This window comes from Haemaphysalis longicornis, unplaced genomic scaffold (genome assembly GCF_048455015.1).
Source record: "Haemaphysalis longicornis isolate Haplotype H1 unplaced genomic scaffold, Haemaphysalis longicornis Haplotype H1 scaffold_2, whole genome shotgun sequence".
Lineage (NCBI taxonomy): Eukaryota > Metazoa > Arthropoda > Arachnida > Ixodida > Ixodidae > Haemaphysalis > Haemaphysalis longicornis.
Genome location: NW_027526295.1, coordinates 175,656,559 through 175,680,179, shown reverse-complemented (window position 1 = coordinate 175,680,179; position 23,621 = coordinate 175,656,559). Strand labels below are relative to the sequence as shown.

Below are 23,621 nucleotides of genomic sequence, written 5' to 3'. Positions count from 1 at the left end.
GCCAAGGCCTAGTCACGCTCAGTTAAGAGCAGTGTGGAAACCCACCCTCTCGTCAGGCGAATCCTCGTCGTCTTCTCCATCCGACCAGACCCAGTCGCCCGTCTCCGTCCGGTGCAGGCGGCCGCTCGCGCCAGGAACTCTCCGACTGTTGCGAAGCTGCAATGCGAACCCCCGCAGCTTACATCCACTGCTCATTTCAGTCAAGGCAGACGCTTGGCTGGCCAAGGGCACAAGGTGATCTTAAACGCAACAGTGCCAAAGCGCATAACCTTTTCACAGAGTCACGGGTGCAAACAATTTTTCAAAGGCAGTGAGGCTTCGTCGGTGCTTCACTCACTGCTTACTGCTAGCAATAAGTGTGACATTTTTATCACTTAGCTTTTTTTCATTAGCTTAATTTTTGTCCACAATCTAGACTTTACAAAAATAAGAAAAGGTATATTCACATCTGAAAATATGAAAACACTAGATAATTTGCAGAGCGGTGAAAGAATATTTAAGGGGGCACATGGGTCTTTAGGACCAAAAAAAGTGCCCAAAAAAAGCATTTTTTTACGTGTCACTTTTCTCTTGATTTGTAGTTTTTTCTCCGAAAATTCCATACATAGAACAGTACCAGGTACCTATAAAAGCCATAGAGGTCTGATTTCAACAAAGAAAAAACAATTTTTCCATAATTCCCCACTTTTTCAGCACGAGTGGTATCGGTGTGATACGAAATTCTCGAGAGGTACATCCCAGCAAGTAGTGCAGTTAGGAAGACCATTTCTTTTGTACTGTGAAGCTGAATGTGTGAACCATGCGATATGGGAAGCAGATTTAGCATTTTGTGTTTCAGTAGTTGTTTAATCAGCGTTATTTTTAATTGGTTAGCAGAAGTAGTTCCAACCTAGAAGTTAGAATTGATGTAAATGTGTACGTGATTGCAAAACAAAAACAAAAAAACTGCTTCCCACATTTCATTCTCCACAACTCTGGTACCTATTTATGTCTTGGTGGTGATCTGTTGTTGAATAGTTTTTTTGCTATTGTTCTCAAGAACAATAAAGAAAATTCTTTAATTAACTCAGAAACCTCATATCAAAACTAATTAGGTATTTGAAATCAGCTAAAAAAAACTGAACAAGCCCATGAAGTTTCGCCAGAATTGGTTGGAAAGCAAAAAAACAAAGTTTCCAAGATCAGTGTGCCCTCTTAAAGCACACTTGGTATGCTTTCAGCACGATCTTAGTATGAGCATTTGGTATGCTCATTTTATGTTGGTGGTTTGTTAGAGGCCATCTACCTCGAAGTCCAACGCCAGTGGCCTTGAATGTTTAAATGACGATCTATACCAAGGCTACAACATTTAGAAGCAGGAGCAAAGAACGCTGACGATCTATACCAAGGCTACAACATTTAGAAGCAGGAGCAAAGAACGCAAGGCTCACCTTCTGAGCTCGGGCTTCTATCGTGGGAGCGCAGGTCAATAACGTCTGCATAAGGTACTTTTTGTCCTGAAAATGAAACATTTAAGAAGACAATGGGGTCATTTGGGACATGCAAACAGGTCACTGCCCCAGTGGATACAGAAGATCACCATGAATTACGAAATGCCACACAGACGACTCATTTTCAATGCAACCATTCACTTTTCCAAGAACTACTCTCCACCATAGTTTTGCAACTAGCTTTCTTCATTACCGACATTTTAAAATGCAATTAAACAAAGAGACCTCTTGACATCAATGTACAACTGCCTGATTAAAGGCTGCAAAAACAACAACCAATCCCCTCATAGGGATACGTACCTTCGCCTTCTTGAAAAACTGGTGCTTCAGTAGTTCTGTTGCAGTAGGCCTGCAAAGCAACGTGCAAGACAAATGTCACCAAATGCTACTCAAGCGTCGACACTTAGACATGAGCCTATTCCATGCTCACTCAGAGAGCAAGCACTTATTTATTGCATCTAAAACGTCTCACAAACAAGTCTTGCTTTTGTAAATATCTTGTCGTTTAAATATCATTTTATGTGGGCCAGCAACCAGAAAAAAGGGAAGTGGACAAGCTGCAACCTTGTGTACCTGTTGATATATCCTGTGCACAATTTATAAAATTGGAAACTGCATGTGTTGCATTCAAGGCAGCATGCATTTCCTCCCCTTTTATTTTGCCAACATCCACAATTGGACACGTGCAAATCGCATTTTCTCCCCCCTCTTATTTTACCAACATCTGCAATTGGACATGCGCAATTGGATGCAATTGGACATGCGCAATTGGATGTACTTTACGGCATCTGAAAAGCTTCTCCTCACTAGTTAGTGTAACTTGTTGATGTATTTACCAATTTTAATGCGCCCTATTGCAATGCCAGAAGGTACTCTGGGTACGAAATAAAAGGAAGACAGGAACAAAAAAAAGGGGCTTGGCCTATTTTTGCTCGTTTTTTAATGAAATGCTTTAGCTGGCAAAACTCCAATGTGCTCCACTCCTTAAATTTTTGTATTTATTTTTCTCCCAAGTGCAAAAGCCCCCTTAGGTCAGCCGAGGTACTTCCAACTCCGAGGTTTTCAGAAGGACAAGACGCGGGGGCAAAGGCAGTGGTGGTACCTCTTTGTGGGGTCCTTCTGCAGGCACTCGATGATCATCTTGCGGATTGACTTGCCGTAGTTCTTGTACTGATCCTTGTCTTCCCCAGCCATCTCCAAGGTCGGAGGGTCGTTCTGGAGCGTCAGCATCAACACCTGTGGGGCGGTGAGAACGGCCGTCTCATTACGCTGCTTGACGGTAAATGTGAGGGATAACTAACTACTCCTGCATTCTCCCCCAACATTTATCAAGCCCATTCATTATGCTTGAGAAAAAAAAAAAAGATGTTAATAAGCAAGCTTACCTTCATGGGAGGGTACTTGTGGTAGGGTGCTGTGCCAGTGACCAGCTCAATCGCTGTGATCCCAAAGCTCCAGATGTCAGCCTTGAAGTCATACCCTGTGACCTGCAGGTTTTCGCTTTGTTAGTGATGCAATGTACAAAAAAAAACTAAGATGCCACAGAAAAAAGCCTACCGTATAACTACGACGAGACTCCTAATTACTCAGTGTCCAAATGTGCATACAAGACCCAACTGAAAACATGTAGTAGCGATAGATCACAGCATAAAGGAAAGAATTGAGCAGAGGTAGTTTGAACTCAATGAAACTGCAGTTTCAGGCAACAACAGTCGCAGATGTGAGAGAGAGCTCTTGCGTCTTTTCATGCCAGTAACGTTACTAGATTTCCCATTGAAAACTTCACGTCTCGTGTGAACCTCCGCTTCTGCCCTCACTGGCGAATTGTGACATGAGGAGGTAACGATAAGAGGCATTTCCAGCCGCTTCCTTCATCCTGTTTCGAGGACTTTTCTTTTTTGCACAAAGCCATCTTAAGAAGGGAAGCTTCTGGTAAGTCATGCAAAAGAGAAATCGTTGCTTCTTGGTGACTCAATAACTTAATTAAAGTGAAGATGTGTAAATTTTGAGGACATTCAGCAGGATAAAGATCACAACAAGCACACGAAGAATGTTAGCACATACTGACAGTGCATTCACACAGCGAAGCAGCTAAAAAAAAAAAATCGTAATAGTTGCAACACTTCGAAGTGCACGTGTAATTGAGCCACAATACTGGAACTGAAAAGAGCAGGCTGCCTTCTCCTAGAATTTCTGAATGGGTCAAACTACAGCAGCTGCAGTACGATTAAATAAAGGCTGCAGCAGCACAGCTTCAAGACAAGAGTTAACGCAATGTACTCTGGTAACGACAGTCGCAGTGGTTCCTGAACGACCACGTTTAACTATTTTATCCACATCAAAGAATGCATACAGCTTTTCATACAGTTTCATAGCCACCGAGATCTTAGTGACAAACAGAAGCAGTGCCTGCATTTCCTCTGTCAATGCTACGGTTTCTGCCACTGCATCTACCTCGTTGCGGCACTTGTGCAATCAAAAGGGTAGCACTTTCACCAAAGGAAGGTCGCTTTTAATAACAGTGTGAAGCGAGAAAAGGACCAAACATTGTGCACTGCCTTAAAACTGGCATCATGCTCTGACTAGCAAGCGTTGCTCACACATCTGACTAGCTACAAGTTTCACGTAAGCTCGAATTAGTGAGCTTGACGGGCAAAACTTTTTCCAGCGGAGGTTCAGCCCAAACACACCTCCCCCCCCGTCCAGACCCACCCGCAGTCTGCCTCACCTGCTCCATGACCTCTGGTGCCATCCAGCAGGGCGTGCCAACAAAGGTGTGCCGAGACTTCTGCCGAGAGAGGTCGCCACCGGTCGCAAGCCACGAGCTCACTCCAAAGTCTGCAAGATTGGCGGGACACAACTCAACGCCACTACTACGCATCAAAGAAACGCATTTTGCCGTGGTGGAATGTGGTTAAACCAAGTTTGTCAAGTGCTAGCTTGGTTTTCACACCGAGAGCACGCAGTGAATGCACACACGATTGCAACACGAGGCAAAACACAGACCCTGCTCAGTGCAGTCGGCATGAATGCGCAGTGAGCTTGGCTGGAGCCTGCACCTCCTTGTATCAATTTCGTACGGCACACATCCTTACTCTTTCCCCATATTCCCCTCTCCACACCCCTCCCCTCAGAATTCACGAGCCATTAGATGCTTTCACTGCGCAACTGCACGAGGTGCTGGCTTGACCTTGGCTGAGATGATGGCCAGACTGATAGAATGAGGACCGAGACATTTTCAGGACTTGCACCTGGAGTAACAGAGCTTTCACTCTAAAAGAAGGGTGTCCCAGCCCAATAAATCGGTGTAAAAGCCAGTGTGCGAATAACAAAGGCCTAAAAGGCCAAACAGAAACTAACAATGCCTTTTCCCTCTCAGGTGGCATTGCAGCATAGTCATATAAACCAGGATTAATAGGCCCTCACAATGTTCACTGCATGTGTACCGTCTGGTGGCATAATAAGGATTGATTGAATTTTTGCAGCTCAAAAATGTTTGAAACTGGGATTTGTATTTTTGCACTGAGCACTGCTATTTAGTAAAGAAACATTCTGTATACATATTTCAAAATTTTTCCTTCGAAAAATTTTTTTTATAACCAGTTTGCTATTTAGTAAAGAAACATTCTGTATACATATTTCAAAATTTTTCCTTCGAAAAATTTTTTTATAACCAGTTTCTAACAGCTCCCAAAAAATTTTGCCCACCAGCTTAAAGTTTCTTATTGGGTAAAATCTTATTGGGCAAACAAAGTATGTTTGTTTAGCTTTGTTTTGATGAGTCACACAGAAATTTCGACAGAACAGTTCCTGCACAAAAGTAATCCAAACCCACGGCAAAATTGCATTTACCCCATGGTAGAGAAGCATGCATTTGTCAACTCCATCGGATTTGTTGGATTGTACCGGTATTTTTTTTTCCTAGTTCCTAGTTGCAAACAGTGCAGCAATGGAAACAGTTTAACAATGAGCTTACCGGCAATTTGGACGGCACCATCTTCACCAAGCAGGATGTTTCCTGCTTTGATGTCCCTGCGGGGAAATTTCACAACCAAGAGTATGTTTGTCAGCACTATATAAGGCACGAAAAACAATGCCTACATCATGAGTTCCCCACCACAAGAGCACTGTGCGCACACGCACATACACACACTACACAAAGTGTACAGGGTCAGCTTAACAAAATTTCACTGAAAGAACTGTCTAATCAAAGCGGCTAACCAAGAAGTACACTGGACTAATATGTCTTACCAGAGGTGCACTGAGGTTAAACAGAACTAAAAGATTGACTTTAGGAAAATTAAGCCAACTACAAAGGTTGGATGTTGTCTCGGTGTCTTCCGAAGGCCATTAAAATTCAAAGCACTTGTTTACCATTTCACAAAACAATACTGGTCATCTTCTAAGAGTTCCACACAAGACAGGAGAGACTATTGCCACCACAATGTGCTCCTTTGCAGGAAACTTACACCCCTTCCCACCCCTTCCATGCATACAACTGCATTAGGCACGGGTGGATAAAAAATTTATCACCGTGGTCGTGTGATTGCTCTGCATGCCTTTTTAGCCTCTATGCCCCGGAAACATACCCCCCCCCCCTAAAAAAATCCATATTCTCGATGTTCTTTGTGTGCCCTTGTATGAATGGTGCAACATCCAATGAGAAATGTGTAAGTGAGGCTATGTACTTGCATTGTACATTTTTCTATTTTTCTTAATCTTCGCTGCACTGTAATATATGCACACAGGTATGATGGCTGACCCCCCCCCCCTTCTCTCTCTCTCTCTCTCTCTCTCTCTCTCTCTCTCTCTCTCTCTCTCTCTCTCTCTCTCTCTCTCTCTCTCTCTCTCTCTCTCTCTCTCTCTCTCTCTCTCTCTCATCTTTGCATTTTGTATTAATGACAAAATACGATGACAGATCGTGTAACTGTGTCCTCGCCACATCGAAACATGCCCACAAGATATCAGCAGGGACAATATGACCTTGGTTGTATATGACGTCCTTGTGCTGCTCTTTTCGTACCTATGTACGCACAGCGACATCCAGCAGCCTTTTCAGGTGCATGAACATGTTTCATGCTCCTTTTTCATCCTTACAGCGTCCCTGAGAGGAACTGGCCCCGAAAATATGATTCAGGAGTGTTTTATCATCTTGGCATTATTTCCTGGTGCTGCTGCGTGCATGACGTTACCTAAAAGAGGACAGCATGACTTACAATTTGTGTCGTTCCTATGTATAATGTGAGGTACAGGGGTAGGAAGTTATAGTGCCTAGGCATTGTTGAGAGGCTGATTGGGCCCCATTGCTAGCCATATCCTCTATGAATGCTTTGCATTTAGAACAGTACCAACGGGAACATAATCTGATTGTCGGGTTTAACGTGCCGACGCAACGCAGGTGATGAGGCGCGCCGTAGTGGAGGGCTCCGGATTAATTTTGACCACCTGGGGATCTTTATCGTGCGCCGAAATCTCGTACACACGGGCGTTTTTGCTTTTCGCCTACCAACGGGAACATAAACACACATCGGAGTTTACCTGAAACCTATCCAACATCTTATGATTTACATCATTATTAACTCTACAATAGCACACATTGAGAAGAGTGGGAGGCAAGTGCTGGGTGCATCAAAAAAGCTGGAACAAAGGCCAGCGATTCCTGTCACAGTCCAAACTGAGACACCCAAAGCCTAATTACACGCGAAATAAATCGTGAAGGGCCTGAATTATATGCCGCAGCAGCGGTAAAAAAAAGATTTACGTAGGATAGGCAGTGGTGCAGCATGCACAGAGCTTCCCACTCACCTGTGGATCTGGCCATTGTTGTGGAAGTACTCGAGTCCCTTGAGCACCTCTTTGAGCACCGTCGCAATGGTGGCCTCGTCAAAGACGCCATGCTTGCAGTCTTCTGTCTTCATCTTGTGCTTGATGATGTCCAGGAGGGAACCTGGGCATAAGGTGTCCATCCCATCAACAACAGCATTTGCAAGGGCACAAGTGGGCTCTTAAAATTCTGAAAGATCAGCTCGCAAAAAGCACGCGCTACTTCTACAGCATACATTCTTCTAGCACACACAAACTCAAGAAATATCAATCATAAAATACTTAAAAACACTCCTAGTCATGCGAGCACACCTTCATTTTTTTGACGTATTGATGATTTCAGTGAACTGGCAACACCTAGATTTCCTACCCTCACCACATAAGCCAGTGGGAATTCCCCACAAAAAATCAGAGTGAGATTATTGTTCAGCACTGCTTCGAATCTGTTCAGCTGTTGTGATGCCCATATTTTTACATGTGGACTTTATGGCTGTGATGGTGAGTAAAAAATGTTTTCAAAGAGCATGCAAGTACTCTTACTGACAGCGTCTTGTGGCTTAAATCGGGGCAGAGTTTCTAATAACTCCGACTCAACTGCCCCTAAATTTCTGAGGGAATGCTTGCTCATTTTTCTACACGCATGCCCGGTGTGAAACCAACCAGCTTTCGAGATGTATTAGAGCAAGAGTGAAAACTTCCCCACTAAAAGTGTAGCACCTTGTCTCCATTTACACAAGGCCTACAATGCTGACTAGTGGCCAACAAATGCAAGTAAGTTTACGCTAGGGTAGCAGTTTTGTCTACAGTTTACATACTTCATTCAAGGGACACTCAAGGCAACCAGCTAGTTGGTTTCAAACGAAAGCCTGACCTTCCATTAGCCATTTTAGTGTTGATTCGGTGCCAAAAGATGAGGCCTCAATTGCTGAGAAATCACTAATCAAACAATGCACTTCCCTTGCTGTGATTCCATGACGCAAATGCTGATATAGAAGCAACCGAATGCAACGCTACCACTTACCGAGTGGTTTCGTTTCAGCACTACAATCAAATGTGCTTTCCCAAAATCCCACATCCTTTGCTGCTCCTGACCACTAAAGCAAAACATTTCTTCATGGGACCCGTGGCGTTAAAATACTAAAGTTGCCAAAATAAGCATTCCTGTGCTTTTTTAGTGCAGCAAAAGCATGCAGAGGGTCAATAAATGTGGCTATTCCTACAGTATGGTACAAAGGTGCACAATTATCTGGCCGAGTACTGCACCAGGTATTCCGAAGAAACAAAAACAAACTTTTTTTGTTGGCATTTGGGGTGGTCGCATGACCAATCAGCTGCACTCTCATAGTAATAACAGCTAGAGCTTTCTCTCTGCTCTTCGACATTCGAACATGACACTACAAAAACTTCCAGGTAGGTTTTTATATACTTCTGGAGGCGTATTGTTAAAGTATTTGTCACCCAATTTTAACCTCTTCCGGTTTATGCACGATATAGCCAGGGAAGGCGACACCTGTCTTCATGTTTAGCTATTTTCTACCTTATTTTGAAAAAAAAAGCTATGCACAAGAGTGGCATATTTGTGTCCTTGGTGAGCTAATCTATTGATATAGAGCAACTTGTGTTTTGTCTTAAAGTAACTCCTTTCAAGAGCTTGTGCACTTACCACCAGCTAAGAGTCGTATCACAAGCCAGAGCTCTTCCTTTACTACGAAGGAGGTGTAGTAGGTGACCACGTTTTCATGGTGGCAAGCACTCATGGCCTGAATTTCTTTCTGCAATATAGAACAAAAAAGCAGCAGAGAAAGAGTAAGGCAAACGAATAGGCACAGATAACAAGCTCAAAACAAAGCACACCGAATGCCACGCAAGACAGGACAACAGTGGAAAGCGCACAGTCCGCATGGGCGTTCACACAATGCAGTCAAACATGCTTAAAGCCATTGTTTTGAACCTCAGAAGATTTTAGAAATAGAAACAAAAAGTTGAGTGAGCATTATGACATCCTGTCCAGCTCGGAAAGCTAGTAAATAGGTCATGAAGCTTTAGGAGTTTGCTTTAAAAAATGGAGTTCTTCAACATGATACTGTGCAGTAGCTTTAGACCTTCCTTTACTTGAAAGTTCTCTCTGTTCCCTTGTTATGCGTCACATTGCATTTTTTTTTTTGTTTTGCAGACAGGCATAATTAAGTATCCCCCTTTTTTACTGCGAGTCACCGCTACAGCCCATCATCCATGCATCTAAAATCTAATTTCAAGCCAATGTAATACTGACCAGAACCTGGATAGAAACAGGCTATGTATAAACACTATAACACTGCCTCTGGCCTATTTGCGGTGCACTTCTAACAGCATAAGTTTTCGAGCTCATGCCCGTAAGATGCTCTAACCAGGGTTTGTGCAATGCATCAACCCCCAAGTGGCAGTGGCCCCTCTGGCTTGTGCTTGCCACTGACATTCACGAGAGAGCAAAAGACCACACTGACCAGGAGCTCCTCCATGCTGGTGTTCCATTTCTCCAGGTTGATGCGCTTGATGGCACATCTCTCTTTCCTCGGCTTGCAGAAGGCCGTGTGGACAGTCGCGGTGGCCCCAACACCTGCAACGAACAAAAAAAATACGTGCAAACTGCTCAAAAAAAAGGGGCAAGAAAGATGATTGGGCACACAAATGAGCAATCGCCGTTTTAAGCCTCTCATTATCAACACCAACACGAGAAGCAAAAGTTCTTCCAACACATAACAATATTTTCCCTCAAACTAGAAATTTTTTCATACCCACAGCCAATTAGGGCAAAGGTTTTGAATGTAAAAAGAGAACGACCTTTTTCCACACATCCAAAAGTTGGTTTCTGCAGCAATTGTTAAGCAACCAAGTCTTTAAAAAAACATCAGTGGGTACGCATCATTGGCCTGTTAATTGTCAATATGGGCCATACAGAACAGCGACAGAGAAGGCTGCAGTATTTTTTCTTTTTTTGCCTGTAGAATTTCTATTGCAAGAGCTGCTCTGGATTGTCCACAAACTGTGCAGAGCTGGCAAATAAGAGAGACCACATATCTTTAGAACTAGAGTCAGGTTAGTCTTTTGCAACTGAAAGTTTTTACAGCTGAAGAAAGACCAAAGTTATTTTGACACACGACAGCTCATGATAAGCGGGTTTGTATTTGCTTTAGCAGACAGCAACAATTACTACGAGATGGGTCATCACATCATTTCAATGTTACTGTAAGCCCTGCAATTTCCTTTTTATTGCACTGCAAAATGTTGAATGGCAAGGTCCATGTAGAACATACATGAACAGACTGTCTGATAAGAGGCAGATAGAACCTAGAGAGATAATGCAAATGGAAAACACTGCCACGATTTGGCACAGCAAGATATGGTGAAGCGTCATTTAGGAGGCACTAGTGCGACTCATCTTTTATAATAACGAACAAAAAACCCCTGATTACAATAAAAATGGGCTTTACTTGTAGGAATCGTCCACATAACACACATTGCAGATCTACAAAGATTTTGGTTGGCTGTAGACTAGAAAGAATGATTTTGAAATAAACACCGTGGGATGTGTTGTAAAGTCGGCACGTAACAACCTTTATACTGAATGTTCCCAGCAGAGGAAAGCATGCTCCATTTTATTCCAACACAACACAAATATGCGCAAAATTTCGAAAACCATCGTACGAGTGAAACAGCACCCGCTGTTTTTGTAGGTTCAGTTGATGAACACTCATGAGAGTAGAACTTCTAACAAAAATTCCCTTAAGATTTCCTCCAGCAAACTCTGACACAAGAAAGATGCTGTAATCCCGAGATGTCGTAAGAGTGAGAACACTGCACAGAACTCAGCTGTAAAATTTTACGCCTACTAAGGTCACACAGAACAACATAAAACAGAACTACATTCAACTCACCCAAAATAGTTAACAATGAACAATGGAAGCAAACTAGAATGCCACGACAAGCACACATACAACAAACACTGAGTACATGCACCTGCCAACCACGATTCAAGCACACTATTACTCATGTCGATTCTTTTCATGTCGCAAAACCTTCATGAACAGAGATAAAAAGAGTGCTCACGCTTGCTAGAATACATAGCCCTCTGCCTAACTGTACAGCAGTGCACCCAACTACCCGCCGCGGTGGCTCAGTGGCTAAGGCATTGCGCTGCTGAGCACGAGGTCGCGGGTTCGATTCCCGGCCGCGGCAGCCGCTTTTCTGATGGAGGCGAAAAGCAAAAACGCCCGTGTGTACGAGATTTCAGCGCACGTTAAAGATCCCCAGGTGGTCAAAATTAATCCGGAGCCCTCCACTACGGCCCGCCTCATCGCCTGCGTTGCGTCGGCGCGTTAAATCCTACAATCAATCAATCAAGTGCACCCAACTAAATAAGCTTTCGCTTCAGACCCGCCGCGGTGGCTCAGTGGCTAAGGCGTTGTGGTACTGAGCCTGAGGACACGGGTTCGATTCCCGGCCACGGCGGCCGCTTTTCCGGTGGAGGCGAAAAGCAAAAACGCAAGTGTGTACGAGATTTCGGCACACGTTAAAGATCCCCAGGTGGTTAAAATTAATCCGGAGCCCTCCACTACGGCGCGCCTCATCGATGGCCTGCGCTGCGCCGGCACGTTATACCCTATAATCAATTAATCAATCTTTTGCTTCAGCCCACCAAACCAATCCCACGACCTACCACAAACGCACCCTTTGCGTTAATTCGTTAGCCACTGGTTTCTGAAGACACGGTTTTTCGGTTTTCTCACTAAATTGACCTATCAGAGAGAGGGTCTAAACTGTATGGCTTGAACACATAATATTGCCCTGTTGCTGGCCTATATTTCATTAAATCGGTACAACACAGCTAACAGAACTAGACCTTTGAATACGAGCAATACAAAGGAAAACACTAATTGGTATCCTGAAATAATTACAACCAGTAATCACAAGCATTCGAAAGAGGACAGCCTTTCCATTAGGATGCCACTGGGGCAAACAGAATTCTGAATACAGTAAATCAAGGGATCTGTAGTCTGCCCATCAAGAGCTCAATTATTCTTAGGCGGCTATAGTCTCTAAGGAACTGTGCAGATTTTTCGACTATCGCCCTTTTCTGAACAACCCGAACCTGGGCTTCGACCAAACTTTATCAATGACGAGTCAGATACCGGGAAGTTTACCAAAGAGTTAGAAAAAGGACCCACAGTAAAAAATATTAAGGACAAGGGCTCCGGCAATGACCTAGTCCCCTTGAAGTGGCCGATAGTTCGCGCAAACAGATGAACCGAGTGACAACAGCAGTTGATAGCATTTATCTGCACGACTGACTCCACCGACCAAGGGGATGCCTAGAGGCCAAAAGTTACTGCACAGGGTAGATTGAAGCATTAATTTTCGCACTCTTGGCAATCGCGCCTCAACGGCTATTTTAGGCGGCCTGCGCATTCGGCACGCCTTTGATGCTATTAAGACGACAGGCCACCATTTTAAACAACTTATACAATGCGCCGAAACGAATATTTCCTATTACGGGACTCTGGTGCGTCCAGCGCCGGCAAATGCGGCGCGGAGAAACGGCAGCGGAAATCAAAATAGCAACAGAAATCGACGTGTTCTGCGCACGAAATAAACACACACACAGGGGCGAAATCAGAAATGCGGCGGGTACGTAAACATTGCGGCGTGCGTGCGGCCAAATGAAGCTGTCTTGCCCGGCGACCATCAGCTTCGCCAGCTTAGCACGCGACCAATTTTCTTCGTCAAGGTAAACTGCGACACGACCAACGTTCACGTTTTCGCTGGCTCGCTTTCGGAAGTCCGAGCGGACGGCGAATATTTTTTTCTGCCTTTCCAACCGTTCCCAAGCGGAAACGTAGATTGTGCTATTTTGTCGTTTCACATACTGCCTTAAAGGTTGATTGCTTTCGCATTCTGTAGTTTAACACGCCAGTACGATTACAAAGTTATCCCAAAAGAATGCTGGGATCGAAGCGGCCGAAAGGATGTGATCGAGACTGAATGATAGCGCTGATGTATATGAGTCACTTTGCTGCGACCGCTGTAGCGCCACGACACCGCGACCACGAAATCGTTAACTGGGGGACCACGCGCTCTCGTAGTGCAAATCACTGATCAATTAAAGGCGCAGCTGCCGTACGGTGCGCGTACCAAAGTTACGGAAAGCCAGGCCGGCGAGCGGCTTCGCGACTTCCACGGCTGGTTGGAGAAGCTGGGGCAAGCTTAGCGCTGACGCCCGTACCGCTGGCGCGCCGGCGCCTCGGAGAAAAAGTCGGTGGCCGCTTCTCGTCGAGACGATTGCGCGAGCTGCCGAAACGATGATTGTTAGTCAGCGCCAACGTTCCCGCTGAGCTGTTACCCCTGCCGCATCGCGCAGCCCGCACGTTTAAGTTTGCCGGCTACGGCAAAGGACGGCCGACCCAGCCGTGCCGCGGCGTAAACAAACGCAGAAACAACGCGCTTCTGGCCACTGTTCGGCGAGTTGATGCAAAAGCGAGCCTTAGAGACGCGTTTAACAGCGTGTGGACACTCACCGATGACTTCGCCGAGCTCGTAATCCTCCTTGAGATTGGGCCACGAACTTGACGTGCAGCCCGCCTCCGCCATTTTGACAGCGAGGAGATCGGGCACGATGCTTCCCCGCCTGGCGGCCTGATCTCGCACTCGCTGCACATGGTTATTTGAAAGAGCGGTGGCGGCAGACTCGCGCCGCCTGTACACTCCGGGGGAGCCTTGGATTGGGATCCCGGCTTTTTCCGCCACGCGGGATGACCCTTTCCTGCGCAAGACAAATTGGGAAAGGGGCTTAATGTGTAGCCTGTACAGACCGCGACCTAGTGAAATCGAAAATAGACACAAAAGAAAACGAAACACAAAGCAGGGGAGTGGCTCCCAGCTGTTCCAACGCGTAGTACTTGTTGAGCAACGAACCATTCTGTTATGTCGGCAGAAACGGTCGCTCTGCATTCAATCGATTGTTCGGAAACGGTACTTCTTGTTTTGTTCTGTGGACTTTTTTCTCATTCCTCCGTTATCAGAACACGTGAAAGCCCTTCTCAAGTCGTCGCTTGGCGTGTCCTTCGCCGTATCGCTATCAAGCGTTGCTTAGAGCAGCATTCCGGACTTCCTATGCCACCCTCGTTTATATTTTGCAGTTTCAGGAGTATGCTGAGGAGCCCAGCTAAGAGTCCTTGCAAGAAAAACCTTACCCGGATGTCATCGCGATAGCGGACAAAAATATACCGCACGCTGTCACTGCATCCCTACACGCAGAGCATATGAATGTGGCTCGGTGCCCCAAGTTTTAACTCCTTTTATTACATCGCAATTTTACAATATTTCAAAATGCAAACACCACCACATTTGAGTTCGAATATTATCATGAGTTTTATTGACAGGAATTCCGCCGAACGGCTGTAGCGCATGCACTTATTTCAATACTCCTAAACTAAGGCGGTGATTTCGGCCAGGACAATTTATCGAACGCCGTTGTGTTGTGTTACGGAACGCCCTTCATCGAATGTCGTTTTATTGGTGTACGTTTTAGCGAAAGCACTTCACCGACCGGGGTTTCGCTTTTTTTAAATACTGAAGCGGTTTTTCTTTTCGATGTATTTTCTTCTGTGCTTTTTATGTTCCTCTAATGAACAAAGTTTGTCTCTGCAAATGCGGAGATAGTGTTTTTCGGGAAAATTGCTATAATGAATCTCCTCCTTGCTCTTCCTCTTCCTCCGAATTGTCGCATATCCCGGCATTCCAGTGACCCCGTTTAACTTTTTTACTCCACTTTTATCTCCCCGCAAACGTCCGCAAACTTCCACCCCTGTTTTACACGGCACTCCTTGAGGCTTGTATACGTCCAATGCAAAACCATAAGCTAGCTCGAAAGCACTTCGTCTCGTTCAATTTCTACGTCTCTCTTTATCGGCCCCACGTTTAGTTGCTCAGGTTACCAAGCCTTGTCTACCACTCTCAACGGCTGAAGGCAATATGTCGCCGAGTTAGTCATCATAAAGCGCAGAGTAGTCCGTCTCGGTCGCGCTCTCTCTCCATCTGTCTTCCCATAAGCATGTCACGTGACTCCAGCCCACACACTCCCCTCCACTGCCGTTTCTTTTTTTTTTTTTTTTTTTTTTTGTCTGAACACCAGTTTTCCCCTATTTCCTGAATCAGAACTGCACGTTCCGAGGCATGTTCAATGGCGCAAAAGCGGGCGCAAGATAACAATCATCTACCTAAATTTTCGCGTCTCTCTTGTTTCTTGTTCCTTGAGACTGCAATGGTTCCCTGCACACGAGGAGCAGGCCCCCGGGGTAGACCGCGCCCGCAACCGCAACATCACTGCGGACCGGGCCGCTCGCGAACTCACCAGTCGGGCGGCCCCCCAGGCGAGGTCTCCCCCCATGCCCCTGAATCCCGGACGGAGATCCCATGAAGATGCGCCCTACTTGCTACCTACACCACTAGAAGACTATGGCACCATACTACGGTGGTACCGAGACACCAGGAGACGGTTCCCGGCCCCACACCCCAACCTCACTCGAAGCGAGGGGACCCTCTATCGCCAAATACAGACAGACTCTGTGCTCACACCAGTACTGGGCCGCCACATAGCCCCCGCAATCTACAAGACATCCGCGTGTACCGTCTGCCGCGCCACTCGCGGCACGCTGGCTCACATACTACAGTGCACACCCCAAGACCCCGCACCCTCAAGCATCCGACAGCTACCAGTGACAGTGCGAAGAGCTATCACCTCGTCAGACTACAACACCCAGAAATTAGTCGTCCAGTGCGTCCGGGAGGCCCTGGAGAGGCAGCGGGTAGGCGGCGCGAGCCCCTTGGGGCCGAGCGCTGGACGCCTGACCTGAAGCTCCTAGGGCTGGCCCGGATGATGCCATCGGCGCCACCGGACCGTTACTAGTCAATAAAGTCTTTTCTCTCTCTCTCTCTTGTTTCATCGACTTCGGTTTTCCTTTCTAGCGGTTACCTAGCCTATCTAGCGGTTACCTACCTAGCCCACTGAACGCTTTTTTTTCTTTTCTTTTTTTGCGCTGGAGGGGTGAGTGGAGCTGGTTCGAGATGTACCGCACAAGGACCAGCTGAATTGAGCTCCTCCGAAAGTCCCCCATCCGACCAAGCCAATGCCAATGCAATACGACTCGCAGTGTCGACTCTGCAACGCACCCTGCACTCTGTATCACATGGGGTGGGAGAGAGAGAGAGAGAGAGAGACAACCTTTAATAGAAAAGGATGACCACTGGTCACGATGGGGGAAAGGAATGGGGAGGGAGGGTAAGAGAAAATAAACAAATAAATGCTGGTCGTTCTCAGTAGACTCAATAACTGGGCCAGTTCTTGTAACCTGCAATTCATGGGAGTGCCAGCTCAACCCCACACTTTCCACGATTTCTAACCCCCCGGTTGAGTAGTGGGTGCGAGTACTGGCCAGCTCGAGCGTCGAAGACCTGCAGCTTCGGCTGATCCACCGGGCTGAGACGGCTGGACATTTCAACGGGGTGGACCACTTCACTCATTTCACCTAATAAAGTCTCTCTCTCTCTCTCTCTCTCTCTCTCTCTCTCTCTCTCTCTCTCTCTCTCTCTCTCTCTCTCTCTCTCTCTCTCTCTCTCTCTCTGTGCCAAATGGGTGGCTTTGGCGACGCAGTAGTGGAATGAACGGCCTGGCGTGGTCTGAAATAGAGAAAAGGGTGGTCAACAGAACGCATGGGTGTTCATGGACACACCATATCTCCGTCCGGAACCCCGCGTGAATTGATGGCACTTATGTTTCAGAAGACTTTGCAGGACATTTCTGCTGAGTAACCAGTTAAATATGCCTAAAGAACAAATATACGACCTTGTTTTGTTTGAAAGAAGTGTCGTTTGGTAACACACTCGGCTCTATTCCAGTCATGAAAGCACTTTTTATAAAACCGAAACAATGCCAGAAGTATTGAAAAACTTCAATGTTTCGCGTTATCCGACGTCAGCGTTGACGCAATAGAGGGAACCCTAAGAACATAGTTTTCAGCGCACTAACTGCACTTTAGCACGAAAGTGACACGTTAAAATGTGATGTGAGGCCCCACTTGAGCGATATTTCTTATCGGTGGCTTTGGTCGACGGCAAAGTTTCTGTGACGTCATAAGGACTCGGCGAGAAACTTGCTAGCGAGTCGCCACTGCTTCGTCTGTTTTCATTAATATCTAGATTATTTGTTCGAGCTGTAAAAGAGAGGTAACGAGGGCCGGTTGATTAATATTGCTTAAACAAAACAAAACAGCGCAGAATACAGGGCCAAGGAAGACTAGGCATGCGTGCCTGTCTAGTCTTCCTTGGTCCTGTCTTTTGCGCAGTTTTTTTTTTGTTTTTCGTTTTAAGCAGTTTGTTCCGAGTTTGCGGTAAAATTGGTCCCATTGTCGCCGAGAGAAAGCAGTCTTTTTAGTGAACCAAGCCTGTAACAACCCGGCCACGTGGCCAAGGCATGAATCGCATACAAACTGCGAGACTATAAGAATTGGGGAGGACAAGACTGATTCAGGTGATCATGAGCAGTGGCAAATGAAATTGATAATTTCCTCACTACCCGTTAAGATCTAGCCAAGTTGTTACCAATACTCCGGCGAACTTATGCAGCTAACGAAAACTCTGCGTGGTACAGGTTGCTAATACGGCGGCAAATTTGGCAATAGTTAAAAGAAATTAAAACGTACAAGTTTAAAAACCTAAAAATAGATGAACACGAAAACAAATTAATAATGAAACAAAGGTCATCAAAAGCAACAAAGAGGCACCAGAAAGAGAGTTGGGACAGGGGAAACATGTAAATACAAATTGGGATCTTTTCGCACGCTTGTAATGCGTGGTGGCCATGATCAAATGAAAACACCTGTCGGGGACATTGGCGGAATAGAAAACTCTGCAAAACAAAGGGGCGGATATGGCTATGAAAGCAAAGGAAACGGCAATTTCTATCAAACGGACATAGATGGTTCTATGAAATGGCGTTCGATAAACTGGTTACCGTACTCGTTCATGAAACGTTTTAAAGGTACAACCTTATACATAAAGTAATACCTTATAAATTCAAACTCGTACAGCTCGAAAAATCTGTAAGCGCGGAAGGTTTTACAAATCACAAACCGGGCTTTTTCGTAGACGGCATGTATTTTTTTCCGGGTAATCTCGAAAGGTTCTTGTCGTTCCCCAGGATAACTCGAAATCTCGCCGCAGAAAATTCCCAGACACGCAGGCGTCTTCGGACTTGACCGAAAGGCTGCGATATACTTGGAGGGAAGATAATCGTCGCCAGGAGAGAGAAGCTGAACAAAAAGGGGGTAGCTATAGCGGCTGGTTGTAGTACAAGCCCCGATCCCCCGTACACTACATTGCCCCCCTCCTCCCCCTCGATGACACAAGGCGTTCCCGCAGAGTAGACGACGATAATCAGGGGTCCACTCCCCAAAAATGGTTTATCACTGCACGGAATTGCTCTCCACAATTTTTGCGACAAATGCTGACGTGTTCGCCTTGAAGATACTCCTCCGAAAATAACGCCCCGTCTATCGATCATATCTACAAGCCAGAGCTAGCTCAAATAGTCGTACTTGCAGCCATGACGTCACCGCAAACACTGCGGCACCACCTCATAAAAACATAGAAACATAAACGGAAGAAAATTGAAAAGAAACACCAAAAGACCAGGCAAGATAAAAGCCACAGCAAATGATTTATTCAAATAAAAAATAAAGAAACCTGGGGCGGGGGTGCTCTAAATAACTTTCAGACTGCTTTATTCTTTTTTTTTTTTTCAGCGGGACGTATTAGTTCCCTGTTGTGCAAGCTAATTGTTACCCCCCAGTCCCTCCCCGCTACACAGAAACGCACAATCACTAACCTAGACTTCAACCGCGCGGCTCGTATTTGGCGTCGACTCCAGACCCATGCGTGCACTGCACCTTAGTACACCCCAGCACTCATTCGCACAACTTCCCCGGTCGGAATACCACATACCCCCTGGTGTGGGAATGCCACTACGCGCCAAACTAACTGATCATAACCCCTCCCTTTTCCTTGCCCTGAGCAGTGAATAGCGCGAGCTAGCCAGCTCTTGGAACAAGGACCAGCCAAACCCTGTGCCGGGGCCGCTGTGCTGGCTCGAGGCCTTCAGAACAAATGACGCCACTTGCTTTTTAAGTGCGAATGCACTTCTTAAGCGAGCCTGAATCGTCCGCCGCCGTCGTCCGCATAGCAACAGCTGCGGGTGCACGCGCTCCTCGTCTTCCCTAGCAACGGGGGGAGATGGGCGCGCGCTACTCTCCTCTTCCTCTCTCCGCTCAGTGACTGCGGGTGTTGGGCGCCTCCTCTCCACTTCGGGCGGGAGAGCTCTCGCTCGCGTAGCGGGCGCTCCGCATTCCGACGCGTGAGGGCGCTCGTGTAGCCCTCGCCGTAACGGCGGGCGCTACTCTCCTCCTCCTCTCTCCGCTCAGTGACTGCGGGTGTTGGGCGCCTCCTCTCCACTCCAAGATCACGATATCCACCGTAATCGCGCAATCAACAACCGTGCATTCGCACTTACACACTCTCCCCCTCGGGGAAGTGCAAGGGAATTTTTTGCGCAATAAAGTACTTTTTAAGCAACCAATAGGCTATCGTTATTCGGCGAAGTTTATATGACTTGCGCTTCATGTATTTCCAATCCATGTATGCGAACAAAAACTCCCGTGCATGACTCTGGTGGCTCGACGTGTCCTCGAAGCGGAGGCGTTCGCGAGGCAAACGAAGCTTCCTCTATAAGTGTGCTATTAGCACGCACCGCCACCAAAAACGCACGTCACTTAAAACATGATTTGCACCTCAAACTTATTGATACGGATCCCCACCACTTGGATATGCATTCTGAGTAGATTCGTTACTGATAGGCGCCATTTGAGAGATCAAAACATGACTTACACCTCAAGCGTATGTGTCTCATCAATTGGATATGCATTTTGGGTTGATAAGTTATCAGTGGGCAGCATTTTCAGGATCAGTAGAGTCAGAATAAAAGTATGTGCGTGTGTATATGTACCTTTGTCAACGGTAAAAAAATAGGATTTGCTCATAACTTTCCCCTAAATTCTGCGTCACCAGTGCTTTTTAAAAAGCTTCGCTCGTCCCCCTCTTCACAGAATGACATGGTTCATGATTTTTTTTTCTCATTATCCCCACCCACACCACCATAGTCGCCATGCACGGCATCACCATCACCGTTACTAATAGCCGTAGTAGTATAAGCGTGAGGCTATGTTCAGACTACCGACGCAAAAGCCATATCGGGATCTGTGGACGCAAAAAAACGGCGTGTCACGCAGTTCGGTTGGCTGAGACGTGAAATGACGTCATTCTTTAAACTTATCACGACAGTTGGGGCAACAGTCTGAACCCGACCTTGTGTAACCCGCAGAAACGTAAGGCGAGTCGGTAGGGTGCACTGGTAGATGCTATTTCTCAATTCAAATCAACACAACGAGCAGTATCATTTCTAGCTTGCCTCTGCTCGCCTAAACCGAGAATTGCTGAAACCACGTGGGTCTGGAATTCTATACCCGACCAAAGAAGCTACATTCCTGACAACGAAGTACAGAGGTCACAACTTCACAGAATGACAGGCGGCAGCTCCCTCGCCGACGAGCAAGCGCTGGTGGGCGGCATGCGTATACAGGAGAAGAATGTGCACGCACCAAGCGCGTACATAGCTCCACGCACGAGGAGCGCGAGGATCAACACTTCTCCAGGTGCGTGCCGTGCCATCGATACGGCGGCGTCGCAGCCTCCGGATGACGAAACTGGTGCGTTGACCGCCCGCAGCGCTCGCGTTACTTCCATCCCGTCGTCTCTCTCCCCATGCTGTGTACCGCCTTCTTCACCACTTCTTTGTTCCCATTGGCAATCTTGTCTCTGGAGTCTTTGTTTAAAGCGAGGTTTTATATATGGCTATGCGAGAGGAAAATCCGGCGGTCCTGTGTATGCTGAAAACTTCTGCTGTGCAACCCCATGCGCATGCGCTAAAAACAGATTGGAGAGGATATAGAAGCAAAGGGGAGGGAGATCGGCTAGGTTTATTGATAACGTAGGTGCACTCTCGCATCTGCCGACACTGGTAAACGAGAACGGCGCACCCGAAAGAGCGAGAAAGACTTTCGCAACAGAGCGCGCTCGCAGCGAGCTGTAGCACGGGAGGCACAGCTTCAGGCGACAACGGCGGACAGGCACGTCTATACGGTGCGAGTGGAGCAGCGACAATGCGACGAGGAGACCGCACGTTACATCTTCACTGGGCGCATTTCAATCAGGAATGAGTTTCACGCAGGTAATTAAGCATTCAAGTGCAGTAATCGACATGCCTGAGAGTCGTAGGCCCAAACCTTGATAAGAAACGTGTACGGAATCAGCCCAGCTTACACGTTCTAGAGACCGTCCTCCTGTCTGCCACGGTACCAGGATTTCGGAGAGCATTCATTTGCTTATATTGCGCGGAATTCGTTCCGTCAGTAGCTAACTATACTTCAGAGCCAGTGTACACGTTCTAGAGACCGTCCTCCTGTCTGCAACGGCACCAGAATTTAGGAGAGCATTTATTTGCTTCTATTGCGCAGAATTCGTTCCGTAAGTACCTAACCATACTTCAGAGCCAGCGTACACATTCTAGAGACCGTACTTCTGTCTGCCACGGTACCAGGATATAGGAAAGCATTTATTTATTTGCTTCACAGACACGCAAGTGCTTTTGAAACACAGAGACCGTGCTACGAAGGAACTTACCGAAGCCTTCCATATCCGGATTAGGGGTTCGGATTGTATAAGTCACCCGTGACTGAGCATTCTAGATAAAGAAGTGTTACTTCCTAAGGAGAGGGGTTAGAAGAAGAAAAAGGAAAAGAGGAGAAAGTAAAGGGGGCGGTTATCCTCGTGTACGGTCGTACGCATGTGCGACGGTCACACGTGTCTGATTGGTGGGTGTTGGTATGGTACATATGTGCTTTCGATTTTAATAAAACTTTCAGTCAATAGTAAGCGCTGGTGTCGTTTCCCTTTCTCGTCTCTGTGTCAGTTAAGTTTCACTCATGTATTTAGTTCTGTTGCGCGGAATTCGTTCAGTCGGTACCTAAGTATACTTCTTTCTCGGTTTCCCCCTACACGGCAGCTGCTTGCGTTTCAACCGCGCTGTTGACGAATTTCGAAATCAAGCTCTCTTCGTAATCCTCCATTTTCGTCAATGTCGATCCCACACTTCGAAACGAGGCACAGAAAATCAGCGGCCCATTTCTCGACAGCCAAATTCGAGACCCGCTCAAACTTTCCCCTTTACCCAGGAACACTGATCCCGAGAGGAATGAGTACAGCAGGCGGCAAAGGGTTGCATTTCTACAGAAACTCGTGAAGAGATCGCCAGCGAGCCAAGCAATATACTAGGTAGACATTAGCTCCAGCAGAGTCAAGTACAGCGTCGTAGTACTGAACAGAGACCTTCATCCGGAAGTAGCTATCATTCTCAAAGTAGCGCCAATATCAACACAGCAGGCAGTGAACTTCACGCCATCGCCAGAGCTATTAGATACCATGACAGCTTCACAACGCGTAGCTCTCAGGCTACAGAACTCCCGGGAATCATTCTCACAGATTCTCAATTAAGAAGCATGCAGGCAAATCATACGGAACTACAACTAATAAATACTGACTGTCATCATCCTTACGATATGTTTGTACACCTGACCACGCCGAGATATTCGGCAACGTTCGGGTAGATACGCTTACCCGTGAGTTAAAAATCCGGGCTCCAAACATCCCCCTGGAGAGGTCCAAAGGTCGCGACATCACGAACAATATACCAAAAGATCTTTATCTGCAGCAGAAAGGAATTGCCTCGCCTAACCCTAACCTAGACAGGCAGCAAGCAGTACTACTAAGTCAAGCGCAGACTAACACTAAATGCACTCCTGCTAGACGACATCTTCTCTTCAAAGAAGGTAAGAAGAACCGCCAACGTGCAGACACTGTGGTGGATATCCCAATCAGCGACAGGTCCAATGGGAATGTCCTTGCAATAATCCAAGCGTGCCCGACTTACGGACACCAATGCAGCTGTCATATCCCATTGACCCAACCTGGCTGACTGTCGCCACCTCTTTCGAGGAACAGCTAGCTCAAGAGCGGTACACCAGAAATGCACTGGAGCAGAGTATAGCATTCAATGGAGACGACCTGTAGTCGGGTAGTCTGAACCGCTGTTGGTTCTCTCTCTCTCTC

At 46.6% G+C, this 23,621-nt stretch overlaps 1 protein-coding gene across 8 annotated transcripts in view; it reads right to left on the bottom strand.

The window, feature by feature from the left end:
• The window catches only part of Fray (oxidative stress responsive kinase frayed), a 132,628-nt gene that overhangs the window by 10,260 nt on the left and 98,747 nt on the right, over positions 1–23,621 (bottom strand). For all 8 annotated transcript variants that reach the window (XM_077698692.1, XM_077698694.1, XM_077698699.1 and 5 more), the window contains 11 exons: positions 13,865–14,109; positions 9,797–9,909; positions 8,977–9,085; positions 7,296–7,437; positions 5,467–5,522; positions 4,219–4,328; positions 2,876–2,977; positions 2,593–2,726; positions 1,791–1,839; positions 1,431–1,496; positions 46–156 (listed from right to left, as the gene is read on the bottom strand). In XM_077698692.1, coding sequence (XP_077554818.1) covers positions 46–156; positions 1,431–1,496; positions 1,791–1,839; positions 2,593–2,726; positions 2,876–2,977; positions 4,219–4,328; positions 5,467–5,522; positions 7,296–7,437; positions 8,977–9,085; positions 9,797–9,909; positions 13,865–14,109 — 1,237 coding nt within the window. Of the gene's footprint in view, positions 1–45; positions 157–1,430; positions 1,497–1,790; positions 1,840–2,592; positions 2,727–2,875; positions 2,978–4,218; positions 4,329–5,466; positions 5,523–7,295; positions 7,438–8,976; positions 9,086–9,796; positions 9,910–13,864; positions 14,110–23,621 lie in introns of those variants that run through there.